Source organism: Haliotis cracherodii, unplaced genomic scaffold (genome assembly GCF_022045235.1).
Source record: "Haliotis cracherodii isolate W230 unplaced genomic scaffold, xgHalCrac1.p SCAF_30, whole genome shotgun sequence".
Lineage (NCBI taxonomy): Eukaryota > Metazoa > Mollusca > Gastropoda > Lepetellida > Haliotidae > Haliotis > Haliotis cracherodii.
Window position 1 is genome coordinate 3,006,755 of NW_027266287.1, and position 12,129 is coordinate 3,018,883.

Here is a 12,129-nt window from a genome sequence, read left to right on the forward strand (position 1 = left end):
AATGGTCTGTGACAATAGACGTGGTGTAAGGGTCTGTGACAATAGACATGGTGTAAGGGTATGTGACAATAGACGTGGTGTAAGGGTCTGTGACAATAGACGTCGTGTAAGGGTATGTGACAATAGACGTCGTGTAAGTCTTTGTGACAATAGACGTGGTGTAAGGACTGTGACAATAGACGTGGTGTAAGGGTCTGTGACAGTACTTTTGTTGTAACGGTTTGTGACAGTGGATACCTGTGTAATTGTCTGTGACAGTAGACATTGTAGTGTAAGGTTATGTGACATTGGACATGTGTTGTAGGGGTCTGTGACAGTAGATATGCGTTGTAGGGGTCTGTGACAGTAGATATAAATTGTAAGACTCTGTGACAGTAGATATGTGCTTAAAGGGTCTGCGAAAGTAGATATGGATTGTAAGGGTCGGGGACAGTTGATATGTGTTGTAAGGGTCTGTGACAGTAGATATAGATTATAAGGATCCGTGATAGCACATGTGTTGTAAGGGTCTGTGACAGTAAATACTAGAATGTGTTGTAAGGGTCTGTGACAGTAGATATAGATTGTAACGGTTTGTAATAGTACGTGTGTTGTAAGGGTCTGTGACAGTAGAGATAGATTATAAGGGTCTGTGACAGTAGACATGTGATGTAAGGGTCTGTGACAGTAGATATAGATTATAAGGATCTGTGATAGCACATGTGTTGTAAGGGTCTGTGACAGTAGACATGTGATGTAAGGGTCTGTGACAGTAGATATAGATTATAAGGATCTGTGATAGCACATGTGTTGTAAGGGTCTGTGACAGTAGACATGTGATGTAAGGGTCTGTGACAGTAGACATAGATTATAAGGGTCTGTGACAGTAGATAAAGATTATAAGGGTCTGTGACAGTAGAGATAGATTATAAGGGTCTGTGACAGCAGACATGTGATGTAAGGGTCTGTGACAGTAGATATATATTATAAGGGTCTGTGACAGTAGATATGGATTATAAGGGTCTGTGACAGTAGATAAAGATTGTAAGGGTCTGTGACAGTAGATATAGATTATAAGGGTCTGTGACAGTAGATATGGATTATAAGGGTATGTGACAGTAGATATAGATTATAAGGGTCTGTGACAGTAGATAAAGATTATAAGGGTCTGTGACAGTAGATATAGATTATAAGGGTCTGTGACAATAGACGTGTGATGCAAGGGTCTGTGACAGTAGATATAGATTATAAGGGTCTGTAACAGTAGATATAGATTATAAGGGTCTGTGACAGTAGACATGTGATGTAAGGGTCTGTGACAGTAGACATAGATTATAAGGGTCTGTGACAGTGGATATGAATTATAAGGGTCTGCAACTGTAGACATGTGATGTAAGGGTCTGTGAAAGTAGATATGGGATGTAAAGTTCTGCTTTCAGCAGAGATTTATTGTAGCTATCTAGGGATTTGTCGCTTTTATTTTTTTTGTCTGTGGCCTGGGTCAAATGCCACTGTAACGTGATATAATGTCTCGTTCCTAGTTTACACAGTTTTTTGATGACATGTTTTATCTTTTATGCGATAATTTGGCCATAATTCATTCATACGGTCAAGTTATATATTAGTTGATTTGCAGATGGCCTATTTCGAGCTGTGGAGATCATCGACACATCCGGCGGCGATGACTTTCCTGCAATGAGATCTCTGCGAATCACACAGGGAACAATGTTCATCGTAGTATACGCCCTAGACGACATGCATTCTTTCAGGGAGGCCACCAAATACTGCAACATGATCAAGACATGCAGGAGTAAGTAACCGTGTGTAGGATTCATGCAGGACGAAACATCATGGAAACGTCCTGACATTTTGTGAAATATTAAAAGCCTGGAAATGTCTTACAATTTAAAAAATAACCAAGAAGTCATGTAAATGTCTAAGTACCTTTCATGACAAAACATATTTTGCTCAAATATGTATTGTCTTTTTAATGGATCAAATTGAAATTCAGTGTGAAAAGTATTTCAGCCGAAAATCCAAAATGGCCGCAAAAAAAATTTCAGATAATGTTGACATCACAGGAGGATTACATTTGATTAAACTTCATCATCTCCCCTCCTATTTGAAGCGACTCAATGTTTGAACCATAACGTCATGTGGAATATTCTTTAGTTTGTCGTTGGAATATAATACAAATAAAAGAAAACTGATTATTTTTTTTACTCTGCCTTACATTCGGAACAAGTCATTCTCTCCTCGTGGTAGTCTCTGCCTATATATTAAGATGTACCAATTTTCTTTTCAATTATCACAGTTATGCCAACATAAACATACCTTTTGATCAGAAAGCCGTCCCTAAGAAATCCATCTGCTGGATGCCATTTTAGTATAGGCGAGTGTTCATACTTTTTCAAAATGAAACCCATCATAAAAAGAGCTGTGTTTTTGTAAATAACGGTTCCCCTCTAACAAAAATCATAATAAGTGCACAAACTTAATTTGGTATAGGTTTGTAATATGTTGACAGTCATGTTTGTTTTTGTGTTTTTTGGTTGGTGTTTTGGTTGTTGTTTTGGGTTTGGTTTATTTTTTTGGGGTGGTGGTGTGAAAATTAAATCCATTAATTAATTAATTAAAATTGAATCCAACAGTAAGGATGCATGAAAAACATTAAAAAATGTGGCTTCCTTTAAACAAAGCAATGTCACGGAATTTGAATTATTGTACCTATCCTTAGTAACTAAATACGGAATAATAATTTCTTCTAAAGTGAACCCAATCAAAGAAAAAAATGTATAAATGTATTTAAACTTCAAAATTGCATATATACACTATATTGCAGAACAAACAGACTCGGAGTCTGTTCGGCGTTGGCACTGCAGGATCAAGGTATTGGTTATGAAGAATTGGTGTTTCCAAAGGGAGCAATTTTGTTAACCTTATTGGAACTGCTATTCAAATTTGATCAACATTTGTGGATCAAACGAAAGTGATCAAAAAGACAGCAAGGGATAGTTTTGTCATGAAGCTCCTTTTCTAGTGACAGCTTGCTGTTCACTAACTGTTTTACGGAAGGGTCATGTGATGCAATGCTATGTTTCTTGCAATCTTGCAATTGTTTGTTTCAAAACAGGTGTAAGCTGGCTGCTCGTTCCATGGATATTTCTTTCCTTACAATCGATTTTTTAATTATATCAAATTGGAAAGCTTTTGGGTGATATACCTCCGCCATCTGTCACAGATTTTTCAACCATCTGATCGAACATATCCTGAACTGCGTTTTCAAGCTGAACGCCATTCCTGATAAAGTCATATTGATTACATATTCTCGTAAGAAATACCTTTTCATCTCCATTTGATTGAAATATCATGCTATATGTGGTTCACCGGGGTGTTCTACACAAAAAACACTTGTGTCCTGTACAGAAATGGCTTCCATGACGTATTTAGGTCACGTGTTAATTTGTGTCTTCAAGCCTTTGGATATCCCTTGATGGCGTCCTTTAAATGAAATTTTCAAAGTATCCATCATTCTTTTCAGAAAACGCCGACGTTCCTATTTTATTTGCTGCGAATAAATTGGACAACGTTGAGAAAAGAATCATCACTTCAGAGATGGCACTAGACATGGCGAGAAAGTTGAATTGTCCCCATGTCGAGGTGAGCGCCAGATGGAACCTGAATGTTCATGGCATGTTCGATATGGTCCTGTCCATGAAGCTCGCTGTCACAGTTCAGCCTAGGAATGACAAAGTCACACGACCTCTCTTTGATTGCTTGCGTGAGAAGAAATCTTCGGCTCCGAATCAAGGGAAGTTTCCAATACAGAGGTCGAATACTTACCATGGGTTCTCCCAAGAAACCATGGCAAGAGCTAAGCAACATACCATGCGACAAAACAGTGTTGATTTGAAGTAGTCACGTAATAACACAGGCAAATGTCAGGGAACATATCAAGCGCAAGAACAGTTGTAATATATTGGATCCAGAGATGTTTTATGGGCAGTTTGTATTTCACAGATGGCAAGGACGTAAGTGTGGAATAAGGGGCTGACCAGATGAAACATCAGGGTGGAGGTGAAATTCTGTTTATGGATTAAATATTTTTCAGCTACACCTGCAAGCTCAAATATTTTATCAAGAAAAGCACATTGCAATAATGTAATCTGGTGGTAGATAATGTCTTTTTTCAATAGTCTGAAGCATAATTGTTGTTTTTCAAGAATGTTCTGTGCCAATTTATGTTTTTCGATAGAATCCCAGTCCCCGTAGGCTTTTGAGGAAATAGTTATTTGATGCCATCGTATATTCAGCCGCTGCATGTTTTAATTCCACTTAAAGTAAAATTTAATTCCACGTTAAGTAATCTTTGATTCCACCTAAAGTTGTGTCTAATTACAGGTAAAGTAATATTTTATTTCACGTTGCCATTGGTCGCAAAGTACGTTATGTCTCAAGATTATTCAAATCCGATCTTAGTTCTCGCTATCGCTGAACAGAGATCTGAGGACATCCCATTACGGGTCATGTCAGAACGACCTTTCATCCAACCAATCAAAGGGTCGCTTACCAGATCATGAAAGTGACAGTCGGAATGTGTTTTCTGATCATGCAACCTCGAAAACGTTATAACAGGGTATTCCGAACGACAGTTACGGCCAGTACGACTGATTCCGTCAAAATTATCGTCTATCTCACGCTTACGAGGGATACACGTTTGAACGGAGGAGGCGTTGCACTGCCATACAATCGAAACCATAGATTAGACATTCCGGAATGTTCGTTTGTTCAGTTTTCAAAATTTTAATCGAGAACTGTATCAACATTTTTTTCAAGCATAGCCTGAAATGGGGGTTTTAACGAGTGCCGTAAAGCTCGAGAAAGCTGCTTTCTAATTGGCTGATGTCGACTTTTTGTTAGTCGTTTCAATGGCCGGTCAAAGTTCGCGAAAGGTCGTTCTGACGTGACCCATACTGGGATGTCCTCTTGGTTTAGCGGCAGCGAGAACTTAGATCGGATCTTAATGAGATTGTGTCTCGGATAGACTATTGCTCGGATAAATTGGATGAATTGTCAGGCTTCGTCTTCGACGGCGTGATAAGTTGCTTATAATATCAACCAATGGTTTAACTTCCTCAGATGCGATTTTTGTCCTATCTATTTTTACTGTAAAAAGGTCGAACATCTTTCCACCGATATGGGCTATCTGTCAGCAGCAGATACCTTAAAGACAGCACGTGTGGGTTTGTCAATAACTATAATTAGTTCATTCGTGACCAACTCGTGTTATTCCGGGTCAAGCCGAATAGCGACTCGTGCCCCTCTCGTGGATATTTTTGCGACCGGGTTCCGTCTTAGCGCAAACGGGCATACCTAAAACAATTGTCAACTCGTTGCGTAATGGTTCACATATTATTTCCCCATGTATTATATATATTTCAGATGCAATTTAAAACACATTGGAACGTGCGGAATTATACAGTATGGTTGAACACATTTAGCTGTTTATTGGGTATATTTTTAGATGCAAGATGTAGAATCAAAAATTATTTCTGAGGGATTCTTTGACAAAGAACTTAAAATCATACGCGCATTCTGATTGGTTTGTCGTATTTTCGCACATAACATTCATCGATAGGGGGACGAGTCTTCTTGCAGGTTACGGAAAGGGGCGAATGGTGACGAATGTAATTAGTTATGCGTTAACTATAATTGTCCAGGGCAAAACTATAATTTTGTACACTACTCATGGGGGTTGAGCAAACTTTATTACTTTTCCAAAGTGCCGAATGTAAGTGAAATCTTATGTTTCATTGGAGTTGTGTTGAAAAGAAATCTGCTATAAGTATCCAACGTCAACTGACGGTCTTTGGCGTGATATGGCGTCAACGTGTGATTAGGTGAGGTGAAATGGGGTTTAAAGTCACGTCCAAGATAATTGCACTTATATAGCCACGTGCATATACGTGTGTGTGTTTGTGTGGCTGCTTGTACTAGCCCGGACTGATGCCGATTTATAGTGCTAGCTCACTGAGATACCATGCCGCAGTTTAACATGAATATCCCACTCAGACCCATTATACTGACTCCGGGCCGACCAGTCCTTGTTTTAGCCCCTTAATGCCGAGCGCCAGACAGGGTAACAACAAGTACTATTTTTTAACGTCTTTTGGTATGACGGGGCCGGGGATCGAACCCCGGACCTTCCGCTCTCCGGGCGGACGCTCTACCACTAGACCACGGAGGCGGTCCAACGTGGGATGAACATGGCGAAAGAAGAGACAGTGGTCACTGATAGACACCGAGGAACTGATGTATATGTGGTTAAGAAAATCCTTAAGGATCGCTCATGCCTGTACCCAGAGACAGCCATAATTCCTAGGGCACCAACGCCGCATCGGAAAACATTGTTGCTGCAGTGGCGCGGACACAGTGGTTTGAATATGTTTGTGAAAATCCTGCGTCGTCATCTGACATCATCTTGCCATATTTCTTCCCGGGTAATATTATTCCAATATGCGATATGTTTATAGAAATTATTTCACCGATAACTGATGTGAACATGGTCGATGAGCCATCATGCTTGATAGACTCGGCTCCTTTGATCTTTCAGCATCTTAAAATTACTTACATGATCTTTCAGCATCTTAAAATTACTTACATGAAGTTGGGTAACCCATTTTGAATACATTCCTGAAACCTTCCGGATAAAACGTTCGCAATCTAAGGATAAAATCAACATGAATGACACGCTGTTTCCTATATATTTAGTCTTTTATATTAATGTGATACACAACATATTTAACACGGTAGTTATACAGGAAGCTAGAGGTATCGCCGCATCACGAATTTACACACATTTAAAGCGATGAGACACACAACATGTTCAACACGTAGTCACACAGGATTCCAGGTGTTAGCCCAGAGCCGTGGTAAATGTATACTGAACAACAAAAGTTCCTGTGACATTGAATAAGATTTAATGCAAAGTTATGTTTTTTACCAAATCTGAAACAATTTCGGTTTGAAACAGATAAAAGACTAATAAGTGTTCAAATGGTTTAGTTTGCCATACTGACTTCAGAAAATGCGTGATTTCATTAAAAAAAACCATGAACATGCCAAAATGTCAATTTACAAATCAATAGCGTGTGTGTGCACCTTTGGTAGCTTTGCAAGCAACACATCTTCGTCTCATGGAATGGACCAGGCGTCGTACAAAGTCCTGTGGGATATCTGTCCATATCAAATGGTGTTTCTGTGGACGTTTAATTGTCTTGCAACATCACGTTGACTCGATCCGGCTTCAAAAATAACAATTGCTCGCGGACGCACATTTTCGGACAGGTGTGGCATTTCGTAATGTTGAATACTTGCGTAATTTTGTTGTCTTTCTGAGTGGTTGTTGTTAGCACGATGCTAAACAATGCATATGGAATCCCGTTAACGCACATGTTTTATACCCATTCTTTGGTAAAGAAATGCATGGGGCTTGCATAAAAATCAACTTTTGCATGGAATGCATGTTTTTCTGTAGCAGTTGCGTTTTTGTGACTTGATTCCATACATGTACTACAATTGAAAACCAAACTTTACTTGTTTGAAAAATACACTAAAATATTGGTGTCACAGGAACTTTTGTTGTTGAGTATATTTTGGAGGTTAACAGTGAGTCACACAAAGGGCTGGAAGTACCACACGGCCTAAATGAACCACAACAGAAATATCTTTCTGGACATCATCGGGATTAGACTTAAAATAAGAATTTTATTTCGGGAAAAGATTGATGTGCCCTGTGATTTTGTAACCCAACACTTCACCCAAATATGCAGTTCGTGAGATGAACAAACTTTAAAATCTACGACTACTGCTCATTTTGAAGGTTGTCTATTGGTTTCAGAATTGGCTGGGCACAAGATCGGGGTCTATTCCTTGTATTGGCACAACACATAAAGCCCATTCTCGGTGTCCTCCGCCGTGAGATGGACGACATTCCCTTTTCGAACATTCGTGATTACATTTTGTACATGTGAATTTGTCGGTAAAGTTGTTGTCCAAATGGAGTTGGGTTTCTGTTTTTGTACCTGGAGCAGAGTGTGCACTCACTGTAAAGAAACGCATGAAATACTTACAACTTGCCTTTGAATGACATCGATATTACATCAAACATACAAAATGAAGCCAATACATCCTGAATAGGTCTTCAGCAATCCATGCTAATCATTAAAAAGGCGACAATGCTTGTCGTAAGAGGCGACTAACTGGATCGGGTGGTCAGGCTCGCTGACTTGGTTGATGCATGTCGTCGTGTCCCAATTGCGTGGATCGATGTTCGTGGTGTCAGTCACTGGATTATCTGGTCCAGACTCGATTATTTCCAGACCGATATCATATAGCTGGATATTGCTGAGTGCGGCGTTAAACAACAAACATCGAATACGACACCAGGTAATTCTTGATTCTGAAGGTACACGCAAATCGGAATTTGTTTGACCCTCTTGGTGACACGTGCGCTTTATGATACTTAAGTATTGGTACTTGCATCAATAGGTAGGGATGCTACAGAATTCTTTTGTGCCATGCTGGTTCTCTGGATCAAAGTTATCTTGTATCTGAATTAGGTGCCGTGATATGGCTGGAATATTGCTGAGTGTGACGTTAAAAAACAAACAAACAAAACCTGAAGAAAGATAACTCTGGGGTACCCTGGTTACCGCAGACCGCAAATAAAAGTTATCTTTAAAAATTAGCACGTGATTATTTTACGAGCGTTTCATTTTCTGTCACACAATTACCTCGACCTACAACATCATATACTGCCACTAACAACGTGGATGATTAGTGACTGAGTTAGTTGTGTTTAACGCCGCTCTGAACATTATTCCAGTTTTATCGCGCCGTGTCAGCTTAATGTGGGAGGAAGGCCCGAAGTAATGCAGGTCTAGGACGTTTACCACTTCGGTGTTCAAAACCAACGAGCACGGGCATGGTGCTGACAAACCTAGATATATAATCGGGGCGGGCCGGGATTCGAACTCACAATCATAGGTTTCTGGCGTGCCCAAGGGACGAAACTCTGCACAGCGAATCGCGGCGCCTAAGTCGAATGGGTAACCCGTGCCCCCCACAACGTACAATTACGTCAAGTTCGGCGACTGGCTAAAGTCCTTTATTTTGGGATTGTTTTAACAACATGTTATCAACAGCTAAAATGATGTGACTAGTGTCCAGCTAACAGTTGAATTATTACCCTCATCAACAACCCTATTAACAGACATTAACATATTGAATTGAGTGAGTGTGTATGGTTTTACGCCGCGTTTAGCAATATTCCAGCAATAACACGGCGGGGGACACCAGAAATGGGCTTCACACATTTGTACCCATGTCGGGAATCGAACCCGGGTCTTCGGCGTGACGAGCGAACGCTTTAACCACTAGGCTACCCGACCGCCCCTAGCATATTTAACTTTGATTGGGTAGGATATATATATATTATATATCAGAAATATAGATTTTACGCACATGTTCACAGGAGGAACGTTTTACATATATTGTAACGCAATAACTCAACTTTAAACTGAAATCAGAAAAAATGTGTTTTTTAGAGTTCATGTCCAACCACATCGAATGAGATTCGAACCTGTCAAGAAGTCTTTTGTTTCCAAATTTCCAGACATTTTCAAACAATTCAGTGTTCCCATATATTCTTCAGGTGGACACTTGACTTGTCTTTGCGTGTATTTGTGAAGGTGGCACCGGTTGGGCAGGGTATTTTTTTCACCTTTTCGCGAACACCTGGTATTATTGCTACCTGATCATAAGGGCAATCTACTAGAAGCGGTTATATTACCCACTGATAAGGGCAATCTGCTAGCAGGGGTTACCTACTGCTAAGGACAATCCCCTAGCAGGGGTTATATTACCTACTGATAAGGGCAATCTACTAAAAAGGGGTTATATTACCTACTGATAAGGGCAATCTACTGACAGGGATATCGACTGATAAGGGCGATCTACTAGAAGGGGTTACCTACTGATAATGACAATCCACTAGCTATAGCAGGGGTTATATTACCTACTGATAAGGACAATCCACTAGCAGGGGTTATATTACCTACTGATAAGGACAATCCACTAGCAGGGGTTAAATTACCTACTCATAAGGACAATCTACTGACAGGGGTTACCTACTGCTAAGGACAATCCACTAGCAGGGGTTATATTACCTACTGATAAGGGCAAACTACTGACAGGGGTTACCTACTGCTAAGGACAATTCACTAGCAGGGGTTATATCACCTACTGATAAGGGCAATCTACTGACAGGGGTTACCTACTGATAAGGACAATCTACTGACAGGGGTTACCTACTGATAAGGGCAATCTACTGGGGGTTACCTACTGATAAGGACAATCTACTGACAGGGGCTACCTACTGATAAGGACAATCCACTAGCACCTACTGATAAGGGCAATCTATTGACAGGGGTTACCTACTGATAAGGACAATCCACTAGCAGGGGTTATATCACCTACTGATAAGGGCAATCTACTGACAGGGGTTACCTACTGATAAGGACAATCTACTGACAGGGGTTACCTACTGATAAGGGCAATCTACTGACAGGGGTTACCTACTGATAAGGACAATCTACTGACAGGGGTTACCTACTGATAAGGACAATCTACTGACAGGGGCTACCTACTGATAAGGACAATCCACTAGCACCTACTGATAAGGGCAATCTATTGACAGGGGTACCTACTGGTAAGGTCAATCTACTGACAGGCTCACAGTCTAATCCGGATCTTCACGGGAGAGTCTATGTTGATGTGTGTTTTGTGTGAGAGAGAATGGGTGTGTATATCAGTGTGTGTATGTGTGTGTGTGCGTGTGTATGTGTGTATGAGTGTGTGTATGTGTGCGTGTGTATGAGTGTGTGCGTGTGTATGTGCGTGTGTGTGTATGAGTGTGTGCGTGTGTGTATGTGTGTGCGTATGTGCGTGTGTGTGCGAGTGTGTGTGTATGTGTGTGCGTGTGTATGAGTGTGTATGTGTGCGTGTGTATGTGTGCGCGCGTGTGTGTATGAGTGTGTGTATGAGTGTGTGTTTGTGTATGTGTGTGTATGTGTGCGCGCGTGTGTATGAGTGTGTGTGTGTGTTTGTGTGTGTGTGTGTGTGTGGAGGGGAGGGGGATGTTCGTAAGTGAATATATAAGTATATTATGCAGGTGGTTATGCGTGCTTACTTGGTTTATTGTGTGTCCTTCTACCCCTAGGGAGACTCTCCTGTACATTTGTACCGTTTGCTGAAATATTGCTGACTGTGGCGTAATATAACACACCTCATCGTTTCAATGTTATCAAGATAATATGTTGTTTTACTTCTCCGAATTGATGACGACCCATTTGCAGAACAACATAGCAAAGACTAACGATAAATGCTTTTATTTACAATACGATCGATGAGTGAATAACATGTACATTGAAATGCAAGCTGAAATTTGATCAATTTGGCAAAGTTATTCCTGATTTTTACAACATCATGTTCGCCATCTAAGCAATCGACAAATGACGGTAACAAAATAAACAATGTACATAGCATCTCTAGGATTAAGAGAACATGTCTATTTTACACGAACGATAATTCACCTCGAAAATAACCAGATATAATACGAGTGACGAATACAAATCTATGCCACTTGTGGAACATACAGACACCTTTTATTCGTAGCTAAAACCTAAACACGGTACACACAGCGGACTATACTCTGAATATTGGTGCCAGAAAGCTTGAAACTCTCTGAAACATACACAGTGGAACCTGCTTAATCTGGACGTCTCGCTGTCCGGATAGATGATTAATACAGATAGCGTCTATATATACAAAGGAAACCCCTATCAATGATTGTTAAACCTAGGTTTCCTTTTTCGGATGATTTCAACGAGAACGTAACTGTCCAGATTAACCAGGTTCCAATGTACGTAGACTGAAACATCAATACATAATTGTAGTTGAATATAGTATATACAGGTTCACCTTTATACAGCATCACTATAAATCTACCACAGTCGTTACGATGACATATGTCAGAAAATTCATTTCCAATAACTTGATGAAACGAGTCAATGTTCTATTGTGTCAGGA

General features: G+C 40.2%; 1 protein-coding gene across 1 annotated transcript in view; it reads left to right on the forward strand.

Annotated features, from left to right (window-relative positions):
• Positions 1-3,897, forward strand: part of LOC139476966 (uncharacterized) — a 40,557-nt gene extending 36,660 nt beyond the window's left edge. Inside the window, exons 12-13 of the mRNA XM_071259514.1 lie at positions 1,616-1,789; positions 3,521-3,897. Coding sequence (XP_071115615.1) covers positions 1,616-1,789; positions 3,521-3,897 — 551 coding nt within the window. The remainder of the gene's footprint in view (positions 1-1,615; positions 1,790-3,520) is intronic.
• Positions 3,898-12,129: the final 8,232 nt, after the last annotated feature.